The 17,723-nt window shown below is 39.9% G+C and overlaps 4 protein-coding genes across 4 annotated transcripts; all 4 read left to right on the top strand.

Annotated features, from left to right (window-relative positions):
• Positions 1-258: 258 nt before the first annotated feature.
• On the top strand, positions 259-1,716 carry LOC140773863 (trans-resveratrol di-O-methyltransferase-like). The gene is made up of 2 exons (XM_073116636.1): positions 259-1,059; positions 1,212-1,716. The coding sequence occupies exons 1-2, from the start codon at positions 289-291 to the stop codon at positions 1,503-1,505; spliced, it is 1,065 nt and encodes a 354-aa protein (XP_072972737.1). The 5' UTR covers positions 259-288; the 3' UTR covers positions 1,506-1,716.
• Positions 1,717-4,445: 2,729 nt separating this feature from the next.
• Positions 4,446-10,420, top strand: LOC140773292 (proline-rich receptor-like protein kinase PERK3). The gene is given in 2 exon segments (XM_073115768.1): positions 4,446-4,862; positions 10,027-10,420. Coding segments are annotated over 2 exon segments (771 nt in total). The 5' UTR covers positions 4,446-4,485.
• LOC140773971 (trans-resveratrol di-O-methyltransferase-like) lies at positions 8,026-9,408 on the top strand. Its single transcript, XM_073116772.1, has 2 exons — positions 8,026-8,835; positions 8,982-9,408. The coding sequence occupies exons 1-2, from the start codon at positions 8,074-8,076 to the stop codon at positions 9,273-9,275; spliced, it is 1,056 nt and encodes a 351-aa protein (XP_072972873.1). The 5' UTR covers positions 8,026-8,073; the 3' UTR covers positions 9,276-9,408.
• Positions 10,421-11,201: 781 nt separating the features above from the next.
• Positions 11,202-16,989, top strand: LOC140773291 (uncharacterized). The gene is made up of 4 exons (XM_073115767.1): positions 11,202-12,007; positions 12,160-12,447; positions 15,752-16,516; positions 16,600-16,989. Exons 1-4 carry the CDS (start codon positions 11,246-11,248, stop codon positions 16,891-16,893), a joined length of 2,109 nt encoding a protein of 702 aa, XP_072971868.1. The 5' UTR covers positions 11,202-11,245; the 3' UTR covers positions 16,894-16,989.
• Positions 16,990-17,723: the final 734 nt, after the last annotated feature.

The raw sequence follows: 17,723 nt of genomic DNA, 5'->3' as shown, positions 1-17,723 counted from the left end.
ACGGTCTGACTCTGGTAGTGGCTGATTAGGAGAATTACAGGTTCTCACGGATGTGTGCAACGAGGACGACGTGTATGCGTTTGGGATGGTGTTGTTGGAGTTGTAGAGTGAAGTGGGCATTGAATTTGATCAGGGAGTCAAGAGTCCCACACGTTTTCCACATCGTGACAAGACACCTCGTAACTGACTGTTCGAATCGAATAGCTATATAAGAAGATACGAGTAGCCAAAAAGAAAACCATCGAATTACCCGTGAAATTTATTATTACTGTATAGTAACTAATTAAGATGGGTAGCAACGAGTTGCTTCAAGCTCAGAAAGAGCTATGGTCTAATATAATATACTTCGACAAATTCATGTTCCTCAAATGCGCCATCGAGCTCGGCATCTTCGACGCCGTCCACAGCCACGGTGGCCGCATCACCCTCCCGGAGATCCTCCGTGCCATCTCCGTTCCACAATCCAAGTCTTTCCACTTCCGCCGCCTCATGCGTACGATGACGACCGCCGGCTTCTTCGCCAAGCAAAGCTCGTCGTCGGAGGAGGAGGAAGAGGATATATATGTCCTCACACCTCTATCTCGCTTGCTTGTTGAGGATAAGGCAAGAACAAGATTAGGTCCCTTCGTATTAGGAGTGCTCCAGCCTATTATACTAGAGCCGTTCTCCTACCTGAGCGGTTGGTTCAAGGAGGACAAGCCCCCGACCGAGCCCACGCCTTTCATGCTGGCGCACGGATACGACTTCTGGGCCATGCTCGGCCGGAACGTCGACGTCGGTCGTAGTTTCAACGACGCGATGGCCAGCGACACGCGGTTCACGATGGATATTCTTGTCAAGGATCACGGCGAGGTTTTCCGAGAGATAAAGTCGCTGGTCGACGTCGGAGGCGGCGTCGGCGACACCTGTAGGATTATCTCCAAGGCCTTCCCGGAGATCAAATGCACCGTTTTGGATCTCCCTCAGGTGATAGGGGACATGAAGGAGGATGGCAACGTGGAGTTTGTCGCAGGTAATGCATTTGAGTATGTTCCACCTGCAGACGCTGTTCTTTTGAAGGTGAGTACATATATTAGTTCGAGATGCACATTAATTTTAACTGCTCTTGGTTGTGCGCCCCATGTCAACTTATACTCGCCGACTCTGTAATTAATTTACCCATCTCTTAATTTAAGGACTTGATTGAACGTTATATACTACTTGCGATGCAGATGATCCTGCACAACTGGAGTGACGAAGACTACGTCAAGATCCTACGGCGTTGCAAGGAGGCGATTCCGTCCAAGGAAGAAGGAGGGAAGCTAATCGTAATCGATACAGTAATTGGAAGCGATGTGAATTCCGAAGAATTAAAGATGTGGTGGGACCTGAGAATGATGGTGATGTTTGGCAGCCATGAACGTGATGAGCAAGAGTGGAAGAAGATCCTCGTGGAAGCAGGGTACAGCGGTTACAAGATAATGCCAGTTCTAGGGATTCGATCTGTCATCGAAGTTTATCCTTGACTGCTCCTTTTTCGATCGACTCATAAGACCTGCACCTTTGCTAGATCGATACCTATTGAAACAAGAATAAAGAGATCACTCTACAAGTATGTAGCAAAATTACAGACTAAAATATCGATCAGGTATAAACAATTCCTTGTCGTCTGGAATGGAGATTTTGAGTGTTTTGCACAAAAAGTTCGGGAAACTAAACTAAAAGTAACTTAATTAAAAATATGATCATTCCAAAGACAGCGGCATCATAGTGTTAATTAGAGTCGTACATGCACCAACATATGTGGACGCATGCAGTCTCTTTGACTGCTCGATCGATCGGTTTCAGTGTACATACCTCTGGCATGCATGTCTAGTGCTTAATTACGTACCCTCTAGTGCAGCGAAATTAGACCTCAAGAAGATAATGATAGTATAATGTATAAAGAATTTGTCAAGTCGAAACACGTGCATTATCCAGTAGTTAATCAACTCTTGTTCGGTTGAAAACAACAAAAGGAATAATTCACTCGCCTATAGAGACATACACATCTCCTAATACAAATAAGCATTATCTTTTTCTATTACATCTAATCAAATTAGATCCTAAATTGATGGATCCCCGTTAGAGACAAACCAAATGGAGACGTTTGTGATCTCTAAATTTCCAAATCTCTTTATTTTTATCAGCAGCCGATGACTAGAGACTGTCGAGAGTTAGAAAATTATTTTTTCTTTGTTGACGAAAGCCAAGACTCAGTTTTATTTCGTAACCCAAGACTCAATTTTGTTGACAAAATTATATAATTAATCTCTCAACTAAGAAAATAAGTAACTTTATTAATAGGGCTGTCAGGCTTGACGAGCAGCTTGGGCTCGGCTCGGGTGAAGCTCGAGTCCGGCTCGGCTCGATCAGAGCTGAGCCGAGCCCGAGCCATTATAATAGGCTCGAAATTAATATCGAGCCGAGTCTGAGCTGGAGCCGGCTCGCTCAGGCTCGGCTCGATAAGCTCGATAGCCTGAGTCCCTATGACTAAGGACACGTGGCATAAGGAAATATTGCCACGTGTCCTTCACTAACTCATTCTCACCCGTAACATATCTCAACATTCATCATCCTCACCTACCCCACCCTCACCTACCCACCCTCACCTACCCACCCTCATTAATTACTTCATATTTCCCATCACATCACCTTCCCCATCATCAATTCCCTCACCCTCACCTTCACTCTCACCCTCATCCACCCGATCACCTTCATTCTTCCCTCCCCGTCGGTCTCCATCGGCAACGACGGCAAACCACCACCACGGCGCCACACCTTCCTCCGTCGTCGGCCTCCTCCTCCTCCTCCTCCGTCGTCGGCCTCCTCCATTCGTCTCCGACTCCTTCGGCAAGCCGCCGCCCACGTCGCAACCGCCCACGTCGCCACCGCCTTATCCTCTAATCGAGCTCGAGCTTTGCTCGGGCTCAGCTCGAGCTCGGTTAGGCTCAGCTCGAGCTCGGCTCGGGTTGAGCTGAGCCGAGCCTGAGCAACATTGTGAGGCTCGAAACTAATTTCGAGCCGAGCCTGAGCTAGAGCCGGCTCGCTCAGGCTCGGCTCGTTTACACCCCTATTTATTAACTCTCTAAACTAAATTTTTTCAAGCCAGAGAATCTAAATAATAAAAATAAAAGTTCAGAAGATATACGTAAAAACTGTGATAGTTTAGAAAAGCTAAATATAATTAACTCTAATTGAGATTTGAATTTACTCTTTCATCTACGCGGCAGAACTTTTTTTAATAGTTAAAAGGATTATGTGATATAAAAAGAGAGTTCATCGTGTACGTAAAAAGAGTAATAATTTCAGAGTCTAACCCTAACTTAGTTATCCATTAAGATTAGACACCTTAGTACCCAGTGGCTTTGAGTAAAAATTTTAAATAATTATGGTAGACCCCACCTATAAGATTAGACAAGTCGCTTCTCCACTAAGATTAGACACCTTCCTAATTAATTATTCAAATCCAATAGCTATAAAAGAAGATAAGACTATACCATAAGAATACCATAACTATTGTACGGAGTGAGTAGTTAGAATGTGACCATCATGGTGGGTAGTTGTACCAAGTTACGATCTGGACATAGAAAAGAGTTGGGCGAGAGGCACATGCCTCACCGACAACTCTCCTGCGGTGAAAGAGAGAAATTGAAGTCATAGTGAAGTGTAAGTCTTCAGGTATCCAAGGATCTATAGCACACAACCCACAATATTAATTAGAAATAATATGTTGGATTGGATTGAGTTAGACTACGACGCCCACAGTTATTAATATAGCACAATCATGATTAAGTTCAAGCTTTCATTATAAAAAGATTTTTTTTATTCCTTTATGCATTATTTAAAAAAGTTCAAAAGCTATCTAATATTTTACCCAATATAATATAATAGTACAAGAAAAGATATCTTATTGTTATGCAAGACAAATTATTGGTAAATATTTATACTCCAAACTTAAAAAGAGAAAGGCATTTTAATTATTTAAATATATTATATTCACTTCAATAATTATTTATTATAAATATTCTGTTAAAATCTAATCATAATGACAATTCTTATTTCGAAAAGGTGTCAATTTTTTTTAATTAATAGTTATGATATGTTAAAGGTTTTGAGTTGGAATAACCTGAAACACCCTGTTGGATAAGAATCCAATGTGACCAACCACTGACCCACTTGATGAACGTCTAATACTGTGGATTAATGGAAAACTCTGTCAGAAGTACATTAGACTAATATAATTTGCATATTCGAGATTATAAATGTAAAAATTATAAAGCCTCCGCATATACTACAAAGGAGCTCTTATTGAAGATTTTGGCAGTTCAGTTGGTTCACCAAAATTGTATATATATTAGACAAAGCCATCGTATTCTCTCTACCTGCTATCCTTAATACATTTGAAAATATTACATTACATTCAGCGTACCAAGTGATCTTCTAAGCAAACAAGTGTTCGACAGAATGCACCACCACCACTGCGGCGTAATTGCGAGAGATATTGCCATCGTAATTGTCTGCGTTGTGGCCCTTGCTCTTGCCACCGCCCTCTTCCTCCTCTGCAGGAAGAGGAGACACATCGAAGACACCTCCGACAACACGAGCATCACCGTGATGCTCCAGTTGCGCCCAATTCCGCTGACTGACATCGAACTAGCCACCGACGGATTCCATCGAGCCCGAATCGTCGGCAAGGGCCGGTTCTGGACCGTCTACAAAGCCGTGAACTACGTGGCTAGGGTTCGTGACTACGGTCTAGCCTTCTTGCTGGGTCCAGGCTCGATTGTGTGCACCGAGGATGACGTGTATATCGTTTGGGATGGTGTTGTTGGAGTTGTAGAGTGGGAGGAGGCGAGAGGATGAAGGAAAGGTGGCGGAGTGGGCATCGACTTTGATCCAGGAGTTGAGAGTCCAGGAATTGTTGGATCCAAGAATAGATGTGCCTTTCGATGGTAGGGCATTGGCGAGGATGGCAAAGGTGGCGTCGGGGTGCGTCGGAAACGGTAGGAAGAGCCGGCCTTCGATGGCCCAGGTGGCGGTGATATTGAGCAACTTAGAGCTGAAGCCATGCATACGAGTTTGATATAATTTCTCAAATAATACTAATTCAATTTTAAATCATAAAAAACCAATATATATTTTCGTAATGTATTTTTTATCTTTTTTTAATGTGCGTTGAATAATTTATTCAATTTTCAGTAAATTTATTTCCAACGAAAATCTTAAAATTCAATATAATTTTTAATTAAACATGATAAAAAAATTAAATTAAATTATTAAGCTAAAAATTACATCACAACGTTATCACTGTAACTAGGATAACTTACTAATATTCTTTTCCCTGTGTAAAAGAGTTTATAAGAATGATATGCGGTAGTAATTAAGATATTTATGATCTCCAAACATTGTAACTCATTGTATATATAATATAATTATATCACACGAATCAACCAAAGTATCAATTCTTGGAATTCTTTAAGTTTATCTGCCGGTCGATGTCTTGATAACGAGAGTGTTGAGAGTTAGAAATTTTTTTTTTAGTTTTAACAAAAATTAAAATAATTAGCTCAGCTTTAATTACGAAGTTAAGTGTAAAAATTAAAATAGCCCCAGAATTTTCTTTTCTGTACGTTGTTACAACATATCTATTATATTTTCTCTACCTTCTCGATCGATCATCTTATGTCATTTATCTATTCAACATGCGTTTATTAGTAGATTAATATAATCTATGATTTAAATGTCAAATGTTCGGCATGTGTTCGTCCAGTAGTGATAACGGTCAAATTTAGCTACTTCAAATGTGATAATTTTTTATATACACTTGCATATTGTTTTATCATTTACACTGAACTCTCGAATAGGAAAAAAATATTCACATAAATTTTTTTCCATGAACCAATATAATTGAGGTTTCTAACTCTTACCCATTCTACTTCTACTATAATTTCACCTCTCTTTTTTTTTTCAAATTACCAAATGTGAAAATAACCTCTTTCCTTAAATCCATAGATAACTTATAATCTTTATAGAGTATAAATAATTACTTTTTTCTACTTCTCTCCTTTCTCTGGCGTTAAATATTAATAGATCTTAATCTCTTCTTTTTCTTTTATCTTAACTCATCTTCTCCACCAAAATATGTAATTTGCTAATTAAATATAAAAAAATTTGACCTTTTTAAAACGCCTCATTTCTTCTTCACAATCATAATCTCTTTCTATCTAATAATAAGAATTTCAAGAGCATCCCATTAGGGCCGGTAAGTTCTCACCTCCATCGTCGTTCTCCTCCAATCTACTTTTATTAAAATAAAATTAGTTAAGCTATTACGGTTGTCTTTAATTAGGCTATTACAACTGCCCTTTTCTCATTCGATTGGGCGGTTATTTTATTAGCTAGCAATTTGTAAAGCTTAGATTGACTTATAATCCGAGACAAAATGAATACTAAATTTTTAATTTTTCTCTCAATCTCTTTCTGGTTCAATAACATTGTCGTAGGTAAAGTAAATTAGGTTTTCTAAAAAAAATATTAATTTTATCGGACTAAAGTAGTATCAAAATAAAATATTTGAACAAAGATATTAAAGTTCCAAGATTTAATATTTATTGGTATTCAAATGTAAGTTTTTAATTTTACTATGACTACGTAGATAGGAAAAATCGGTAAGAAGAGTCCCACACGTCTTCCACACAGTGATAAGACACCTTCCTAATCGTAGCCCATAATTAAATCTATCTAAATATATTGTGGTGGACCCCGATTGTATTAAGGAGAATTCGTGACGTCTCCATCTCAAAAAATAGCCGCCGAATCGTCGGCAACGGCCGGTTCTGGACCGTCTACAAAGCCGTGAACTATGTGGCTAGGGTTTGTGACTACGGTCTAGCCTTCTTACTTGGTCCAGGCTCGAATGTGTGCGCCGAGGATGAGGTGTATGCATTTGGGATGGTGTTGTTGGAGTTGTAGAGTGGGAGGAGGTGAGAGGATAAAGGGAAGGTGGTGGAGTGGGCATTGACTTTGATTATAGGGAGTCAAGAGTCAAGGAGTTGTTGTATCCAAGAATAGTGGTGCCTTTGGATGGTAGGGCATCGGCGAGGATGGCGAAGGTGGCGTCGGGGTGCGTCGGAATCGGTCGGAAGAGCCGACCTTCGATGGCCCAGGTGGCGGGGATATTGAGCAGCTTAGAGCTGAAGCCATGCATATGAGTTAGATATAATTACTCAAATAATACCAATTCGTTGAATAACTTATTCAATTTTCAGTAAATTTATTTTCAATAGAAATCTTAAAATTTAATATAATTTTTAATTAAACATAATAAAAAATTAATAAATTGTTGAGTTAAAAATTACATCACAAACGTTATCCTGTATAAGAGTGATATGCAGTAGTAATTGAGATATTTGTGATCTCCAAATATTGTAACTCATTATATATATTATATATTCATATCACACAAATCAAACAAAATATCAATTCTCGGAATTCATTATTTTTATCTGCCAGTAGATGTCTTGATGACGACAGTGTTGAGAGTTAGATTGTTTTTCAATATAATTTTAACAAAATTCAAAACAATTAGCTCTGGTATGATTACCAAGTTAAGAAGTGTCCGCACGACTTAAATATTAAATTAGCCCCAGAACCTTCTTTGCTTTATTTTGTTGAACATATGTACTATATTTTCTTTACCTTCTAAATCGATCATCTTATATCATTTATCTATTCAACATGCGTTTATTAGTAGATTAATGAAAGCTATAATTTAAACCTCAAATGTTCGGTATGCGTTCGTCCAGTAGTGATAACGGTCAAACTTAGCTACTTCAAATGTATACAAATATAATTTTATAATTTTACTATGACTACTTAGATACGAAAAATCTATAAGAAGGGTCCCACTCCCACAAGTCTTCAACAGAGTGAAAGACACCTTACTAATTAATTATTCGAATCGAATAGCTATATAAGAAGATACGAGTAGCCAGAAAGAAAACCATCGAATTGCCCGTGAAATTTATTATTAGTGTATAATAATTAATTACGATGGATAGCAACGAGTTACTTGAAGCTCTGAAAGTGCTATGGACTAACATGTTATACTCCGACAAATCCATGTACCTCAAATGCGCCCTCGAGCTCGGCATCTTCGACGCCGTCCACAACCACGGCGGCCGCATCACCCTCCCGGAGCTTCTCTGTGCCATCTCCGTTCCACCATCCAAGTCCTTCCACTTCCGCCGCTTCATGCGTATGATGACGACCTCCGGCTTCTTCGCCAAGCAAAGCTCGTCGGAGGAGGAGGATGTATATCTCCTCACACCTCCATCTCGCTTGTTTGTTGAGGATAAGGGAAGAACAAGCTTAAGTCCCTTCGTATTAGGAGTGTTTAAGCCTATTATGCTACAGCCGTTCTCCTACCTGAGCGGTTGGTTCAAGGAGGACAAGCCGCCGACCGAGCCCACGCCGTTCAAGCTGGCGCACGGATACGACTTCTCGGCCATGCTCGGCCGGAACGAAGATGCTAGTCGTAGTTTCAACGTCGCGAGGGCCAGCGACACGCGGTTCACGATAGATGTTGTTATCAAGGATCACGGCGAGGTTTTCCGGGGGATAAAGTCGCTGGTCGACATCGGAGGCGGCGTCGGCGACACCTGTAGGGCTATCGCCAAGGCCTTCCCGGAGATCAAATGCACCGTTTTGGACCTCCCTCAGGTGATAGGGGACATGAAGGAGGATGGCAACGTGGAGTTTGTCGCAGGTAATGCATTTGAGTACGTTCCACCTGCAGACGCTGTTCTTTTCAAGGTGAGTACATATATTAGTTCGAGATGCACATTAATTTTAACTGCTCTTGGTTGTGCGCCCCATGTCAACTTATACTCGCCGACTCTGTAATTAATATATCTTAATTTAAGGACTTGGTTGAACGTTATATACTACTTGCGATGCAGTGGATCCTGCACAACTGGAGTGACGAAGACTGCGTCAAGATCCTACGGCGTTGCAAGGAGGCGATTCCCTCCAAGGAAGAAGGAGGGAAGCTAATCTTAATCGATACAGTAATTGGAAGCGATGTGAATTCCGGAGATTTAGAGCTTTGTTTGGACCTGAGAATGATGGTGATGTTTGGCACCCATGAACGTGATGAGCAAGAGTTGAAGAAGATCTTCGTGGAAGCTGGGTACAGCGGTTACAAAATAATGCCATCGGCCGCGATACGATCTATCATCGAAGTTTATCCTTGACTACTCCTTTCGATCGACTCATACGGCCTGCACCTTTGCTAGATCGATACCTATCGAAACAAGAATAAAGAGATCACTCTACAAGTATGTAGCAAAATTACAGAATAAAATATCGATCAGTTGTTATCAACAATTCTTTGTCATCTGGAATGGAGATTTTGAGTGTTTTGCACAAAAAGGTCGGGAAACTAAACTAAAAGTAACTTAATTAAAAACATGATCATTCCGAAGACAGCAGCATCATAGTGTTAATTAGAGTCGTACATGCACCAGCATATGTGGATGCATGCAGTCTGTTTGACTGCTCGATCGATCGGTTTCAGTGTACATACCTCTGGCATGCATGTCTAGTGCTTAATTACGTACCCTCAAATGCAGCGAAATCAGAGCTCAAGAATATAATGATAGTATAACGTATAAAGGATCTGTCAAGTTAAAACACATGCATTATCCAGTGGTTAATCAGCTCATCTTCGGTTGAAAACAACGAAAGGAATAATTCTCTCGCCTATGGAGACATACACATGTCCTAATACAAATAAGCATTATCTTTATCTATTATATTTAATCAAATCAAATCATATGCTAAATTTCCAAATCTCTTTTTTTTTATGGGCAGCCGATGACTAGAGACTGTTGACAGTTAGAAAATTATTTGTTCTTTGTTGACGAAAGCCAAGACTCAGTTTTATTTCGTAACCCATAATTAAATCCATCTAAAAATATTGTGGTGGACCCCGATTGTATTAAGGAGAAGTCGTGACGTCTCCACCTCAAAAAATAGCTGCCGAATCGTCGGCAATGGCCGGTTCTGGACCGTCTACAGAGCCGTGAACTATGTGGCTAGGGTTTGTGACTACGGTCTAGCCTTCTTACTTGGTCCAGGCTCGAATGTGTGCGCGGAGGATGACGTGTATACATTTGGGATGGTGTTGTTGGAGTTGTAGAGTGGGAGGAGGTGAGAGGATAAAGGGAAGGTGGTGGAGTGGGCATTGACTTTGATTAGGGAGTCAAGAGTCAAGGAGTTGTTGCATCCAAGAATAATGGTGCCTTTGGATGGTAGGGCATCGGGGAGGATGGTGAAGGTGGCGTCGGAAACGGTCGGAAGAGCCGGCCTTCGATGGCCCAGGTGGCGGCGATATTGAGCAGCTTAGAGCTGAAGCCATGCATATGAGTTAGATATAATTTCTCAAATAATACTAATTCGTTGAATAACTTATTCAATTTTCAGTAAATTTATTTCCAACAAATATCTTAAAATTTAATATAATTTTAATTAAACATAATAAAAAATTAATATATTATTAAGTTAAAAATTACATCACAACGTTATCCTATAACTAGGGTAACTTATTAATATTATTGTCCATATGTAGAAAGATTTATAAGAGTGATATGCAGTACTAATTGAGATATTCGTGATCTCCAAAAATTTTAACAAAATTCGAAAGAATTAGCTCTGGTATGATTACCAAGTTAAGAAGTGTCGGCACGACTTAAATATTAAAATAGCCCCAGAATTTTCTTTGCTGTATTTTGTTGAACATGTCTACTATATTCTCTCTACCTTCTAAATCGATCATCTTATATCATTTATCTATTCAACATGCGTTTATTAGTAGATTAATATAAGCTATAATTTAAACCTCAAATGTTCGGTATGTGTTCGTCCAGTAGTGATAACGGTCAAACTTAGCTACTTCAAATGTTATAATTTGAACAAATATATTAAAGTTGTTAGATTTAATATTTATTGGTATACAAATGTAATTTTATAATATTACTATGACTATGTAGATACGAAAAATCAATAAGAAGAGTCCCACTCCCACAAGTCTTGAACACAGTGAAAGACACCTTATTAATTAATTATTTGAATCGAATAGCTATATAAGAAGATAAGAGTAGCCAAAAAGAAAACCATCGAAATGCCCGTGAAATTTATTATTAGTGTATAATAATTAATTACGATGGATAGCAACGAGTTACTTGAAGCTCTGAAAGTGCTATGGACTAACGTGTTATACTCCGACAAATCCATGTACCTCAAATGCGCCGTCGAGCTCGGCATCTTCGACGCAGTCCACAACCACGGCGGCCGCATCACCCTCCCGGAGCTTCTCTGTGCCATCTCCGTTCCACCATCCAAGTCCTTCCACTTCCGCCGCTTCATGCGTATGATGACGACCTCCGGCTTCTTCGCTAAGCAAAGCTCGTCGGAGGAGGAGGATGTATATCTCCTCACACCTCTATCTCGCTTGTTTGTTGAGGATAAGGGAAGAACAAGCTTAAGTCCCTTCGTATTAGGAATGCTTAAGCATGTTATGCTACAGCCGTTCTCCTACCTGAGCGGTTGGCTCAAGGAGGACAAGCCGCCGACCGAGCCCACGCCGTTCAAGCGGGCGCACGGATACGACTTCTGGGCCATGCTCGGCCGGAACGAAGACGCTGGTCGTAGTTTCAACGACGCGATGGCCAGCGACACGCGGTTCACGATGGATGTTCTTGTCAAGGATCACGGGGAGGTTTTCCGGGGAATAAAGTCGCTGGTCGACATCGGAGGAGGCGTCGGCGATACCTGTAGGGCTATCGCCAAGGCCTTCCCGGAGATCAAATGCACCGTTTTGGACCTCCCTCAGGTGATAGGGGACATGAAGGAGGATGGCAACGTGGAGTTTGTCGCAGGTAATGCATTTGAGTACGTTCCACCTGCAGATGCTGTTCTTTTGAAGGTGAGTACATATATTAGTTCGAAATGCACATTAATTTTAACTGCTCTTGGTTGTGCGCCCCATGCCAACTTATACTCGCCGACTCTGTAATTAATTTACCCATCTCTTAATTTAAGGACTTGATTGAACGTTATATACTACTTGCGATGCAGATGATCCTGCACAACTGGAGTGACGAAGACTGCGTCAAGATCCTACGGCGTTGCAAGGAAGCGATTCCCTCCAAGGAAGAAGGAGGGAAGCTAATCGTAATCGATACAGTAATTGGAAGCGATGTGAATTCCGAAGAATTAGAGCTTTGTTTGGACCTGAGAATGATGGTGATGTTTGGCAGCCATGAACGTGATGAGCAAGAGTTGAAGAAGATCTTCGTGGAAGCTGGGTACAGCGGTTACAAAATAATGCCATCGGCCGCGATACGATCTATCATCGAAGTTTATCCTTGACTACTCCTTTCGATCGACTCATACGGCCTGCACCTTTGCTAGATTGATACCTATCGAAACAATAATAAAGAGATCACTCTACAAGTATGTAGCAAAATTACAGAATAAAATATCGATCAGTTATTATAAACAATTCTTTGTCATCTGGAATGGAGATTTTGAGTGTTTTACAGAAAAAGGTCGGGAAACTAAACTAAAAGTAACTTAACTAAAAACATGATCATTCCGAAGACAGCAGCATCATAGTGTTAATTAGAGTCGTATATGCACCAATTTATGTAAATGCATGCAGTCTCTTTGACTGCTCGATCAATCGGTTTCAGTGTACATACCTCTGGCATTCATGTCTAGTGCTTAATTACGTACCCTCTAGTGTAGCGAAATTAGAGTCCAACAATATAATGATAGTATAATGTATAAAGGATCTGTCAAGTTAAAACACATGAATTATTCAGTGGTTAATCAGCTCATTTTCGGTTGAAAACATCAAAAGGAAGATTCACACGGCTATAGAGACATACACACAAACACACACATCTAACTAGTTTAGCTATTGTGGTGGACCCCGCTTGTATCAATGAGAAGTTGTGACGTCTCCACCTCCAAAATAGCAGCCGAAATGTCATGCAGTGATAAAAGAGAGCTAATAGTGTACGCAAAAAGAATGATTTAGGAGTCTAAGCATAATAATTGTTGTCTTGATATTCAGCTGCAATAATTCACTTTGTCTCCCTCCGAGGTACTCGGTGGCTTTCTGGTAAAATTTGAAATAATTATGGTAGATCTCACTTTTAAGATAAGAGCACTTTCCACCGAGAGTAGACACCTTCCTATATGCCTAGCCAAGCCGAAAAGAAAACTACTGTCCGGAGCGAGAAGTTAGAATGTCAAGTTACCATCTCGGCATATTAGTACACTGACTTCTTTTATATTTTATATTTGCACCTATAGTAGCGAGAGAATATGTAGTTAATTTGCTAATGTGTTATTGTTATTCTAGAGAAACGTGGGGCCGTAGTTAGGGCTGTCAGGATTGACAAGTAACTTGTGCTTTGCTTGAGCTCGGTTCGATGAGAGCTAAGCCAAGCTCGAGCCGCTAAAATCAACTCAAACTTAATATCTAGTCAAGTCTGAGTTAGAGTTGTCTCGTTCAAGCTCGAGTCAATAGGTTCGATATAAAGGAGTGAGATAAAATTCAATTCCCAAATCCCATTTCCACATCCTCGCCTCCTCCTCCGCCACGGTACAACGGTGCTGCCACCTCCTCCTCCTCTTTCTCCTCCTTCTTTAACTCGGTTTGGGCTCGATCTAACTCGGCTTGAATGAGGCTTGATGTTAGATTTATTTTAGGCTCTATCTAACTAGGCTCTAACTCGGCCCAAGTTGAGCCTGAGCTAGAATTGTATAACGTATAAAGGATCTGTCAAGTTAAAGCACATGCATTATTCAGTGGTTAATCAGCTCATCTTCGGTTGAAAATAATAAAAGGAAGATTCACATGCCTATAGAGACATACACATCTCTCATTACAAATATATTTATATTAGTAATTAAAGTCAACCCAACCGGGCAGAAATTCTCACCAAAATTCTGGGTCGACAACGATTTAATATTCTGGCATCAAGATCGGTGTTTCCAAATGACATTTAATCCTTCTGTTGTCTTAATCAAAAGATAGCCATTATCTTTTTTTATTATATTTAATTAAATTAGACGTTAACTTTATAGATCCTCCGTAGAGACAAACCAAATGGAAACGTTTGTGATTTCTAAATTCCATATGTGTTTATTAGTGGATTAATATAAGGTATAATTTTAAGGCCATATATTCCTTACGTGTTCGTCCTGTAGTGATGACGGTCAAATTTTGCTTCTTGAACTATTGTAAATTTGTATATATACTTTTCATTTTTCTTATATAGAACTCTTGAATAAGAAAAAAATATTCACATAAAGTTTTTAATTAATAATAATAATAATTTACACTGTAAAATAATATAATTTAGGTTTTCAAACTCTTATCAATTCTACTTTTACTACGTAATTTTACTCGAATTTTTCTAAAATACGAAAATTATCGTTGAACCAAATTTGAGAATACCTTTTCCCATCACATGCATAGAGATTTTATAATTTCTATTATTTAAAACTATTTTTTTTAAGCTCAAGTTCGGCTCGGCTCGGTCCGAGCAGAGCCGAGCCCGAGTCACTCAAATGGGCTCAAAATTAATATCGAACCGAGCCTGACTTACTAAGGCTCCACTCGATATGGTCAACCGGCATTATTGCCTCACTTATCATCCTCACCCACCAAGCCATCACACTCACTCATCACCCTCAATCACCCTACCCACCCTCACCCTCATCCATCAAACCACTACCCATAGCCCTCACCCCACCTGATCTGCCCACCCTCACCGATCCGACCTTCTTCCTCCACTACATCAGCCTCAATTGGCAAGCTGACGACGCCATCGCCTACTCATGCTCTAATTAAGCTCAAACTCTATTCGGGCTTGGTTAGGCCCAATTCAAACTCGTGCTGAACCGAGCCTCAACGAAATTATAAGGCACAAGAATAATTTCGAGCCAAGCATTGATTATGAATTCTATAGAAACAATGATCTATTTTATAATTACTAATTATGAATTCCTAAAATATATCTATAATCCATAAAACTTGAAGATTTTTCAGATTTTATAGTACGGATTATGGATGCACTGCAGGTAAAACTATGGTAACTTGTTGTTATTGTTTTCCATATGTACATAGAGATTCTAAAGTCATATGCGACCAGCGATACGGAGAGATTAAAAAAGGAGATATTTGTGATGTCCAAATTTCCGAATCGCTTATGTTTTGTCAACAGCGATGACTACAACAACTTGAATGGAGGTAAGAAGAATCACTAGCAGACTGTTGAGAGTTAGAAAGTTATTTTTCTCTTTGTTGACAAAAAGTTAGAGAATAATTTAGAGGTTTAAGTGTAATTATCATTTGTCTTTTTCATGCATCGACTATTATAATTAACTTTTGTCTGGATCGGAAGATGCAGTTTGAAAATAATTATTCTGGGGCCCACTTCTCACGTTAGATCAGATCAGTCCACAAGACTTCTCCAATCAGATAAACGCACCTTCCAAACTAACTTATTCAAATCGATTTTTTCTCAAAATGATAAAAAAAAAGAATTATGTATTTGAATAGAATAGCTATATAAGAAGATGAGAGTAGCCAAAAGGAAAACCATCGAACTAGCCGTGAAATTTATTATTAGTGTATAGTAAGTAACTAATTAATATGGGTAGCAACGAGTTGCTTCAAGCCCAGAAAGAGCTATGGACTGACATCTTTTCCTACAACAAATCCATGTACCTCAAATGCGCCATCGAGCTCGGCATCTTCGACGCCGTCCACAACCACGGCGGCCGCATCACCCTTCTGGAGCTTCTCTGTGCCATCTCCGTTCCACCATCCAAGTCCTTCCACTTCCGCCGCTTCATGCGTATGATGACGACCTCCGGCTTCTTCGCCAAGCAAAGCTCGTCGGAGGAGGAGGATGTATATCTCCTCACACCTCTATCTCGCTTGCTTGTTGAGGATAAGGGAAGAACAAGCTTAAGTCCCTTCGTATTAGGAATACTTCACCCTGTTATGCTACAGCCGTTCTCCCACCTGACCGGTTGGTTCAAGGAGGACAAGCCGCCGACCGGGCCCACCCCGTTCATGCTGGCGAACGGATTCGACTTCTGGACCATGTTAGGCCGGAACGTCGAAGCCGGTCGCAGTTTCAACGACGCAATGGCCAGCGACACGCGGTTCGCGATGGATGTTCTTGTCAAGGATCACGGGGAGGTTTTCCGGGGAATAAAGTCGCTGGTCGACGTCGGAGGCGGCGTCGGCGACACCTGTAGGGCTATCGCCAAGGCCTTCCCGGAGATCAAATGCACCGTTTTGGACCTCCCTCAGGTGATAGGGGACATGAAGGAGGATGGCAACGTGGAGTTTGTCGCAGGTAATGCATTTGAGTACGTTCCACCTGCAGACGCTGTTCTTTTGAAGGTGAGTACGTCACATTAATTTTAGTACTCGTCTACTCTGTAATTTATCCATCTCTTAATTTAACTATACTACTTGCGTTACAGTGGATCCTGCATGACTGGAGTGACGACGACTGCGTCAAGATTCTACAGCGTTGCAAGGAGGCAATTCCCTCCAAGGAAAAAGGAGGGAAGCTGATCGTATTGGAGACGGTGATTCGAATTGACGGGAATTCCGAAGAATTAGAGCTCTTGTGGGACCTCGGAATGATGGCGATGTTTGGCAGCCATGAACGTGATGAGCAAGAGTGGAAGAAGATCTTCGTGAAAGCAGGGTACAGCGATTATAAGATAATGCCAGTTCTAGGGATTCGATCTGTCATCGAAGTTTATCCTTGACTGCTCCTTTTTCGATCGACTCATACGGCCTGCACCTTTGCTAGATCGATATAGTATGTACTTGTGATTGCTCGATTCGGTGATCAATTGAAACAAGAATAAAAATATCACTACACAATTATATACCAAATTACAGAAGAATAAAAAACAGTTAAACATACAATTCTTTGTCTTGCATGTGGAATGAAGATTTTCAGTCTTTTGCACAACAGGGTTGAGAAACTAATATCTGAAACTCAACATCATATATACTTCATTTCCTATAGTATTCAACTCATCTGCTGATGAAAACAACAATTAGAAGATTCAACTAAAAGAAAACAAGGCGAGTTTTTAGAAGTTTGAATCGAATACTATCTCTCTCACTCTTCCTTCGCCTTCTTCTTCTTTTTTTTCTTTAAATATTTGAGTAAAAATTCTATTAACGCATTTCGTAGTTAAGCATCAAGCAATAAAAGGAAGAATGAATTGTGAAAAAAAAAACTATAAATTTCATAAAAATAACTATAGATTTTATAAATGTAATTATGAATTGTATAAAATAACTATGAATTACAGTTAGTAAACGCATGACAATGAGTGAGAGAGACGCCGTAACATTCAAACTTCTGAAAACACATTTCATTATCATTAATACCTAATGCAAATTTACTTTAAACAATGTCTAAATTTTTTTCAAAAATAGTAGGAATAAGATTAAGAAGATAAATATTTTTAAAACAAAGACAAATAAATTATTCTAGAAACTTGACAGTTAATTCATATACACAAATAGTTCGTGGTTAATATTTATGTAGTTTTATTACTTAATTCATAGTTATTGAAAGGCT

Source organism: Typha angustifolia, chromosome 13 (genome assembly GCF_048772165.1).
Source record: "Typha angustifolia cultivar Huaian chromosome 13, ASM4877216v1, whole genome shotgun sequence".
In the NCBI taxonomy this organism is placed as follows: domain Eukaryota; kingdom Viridiplantae; phylum Streptophyta; class Magnoliopsida; order Poales; family Typhaceae; genus Typha; species Typha angustifolia.
The sequence above is the reverse complement of the archived record's forward strand: the minus strand, read 5'-3'. Positions and strand labels throughout refer to the sequence as shown.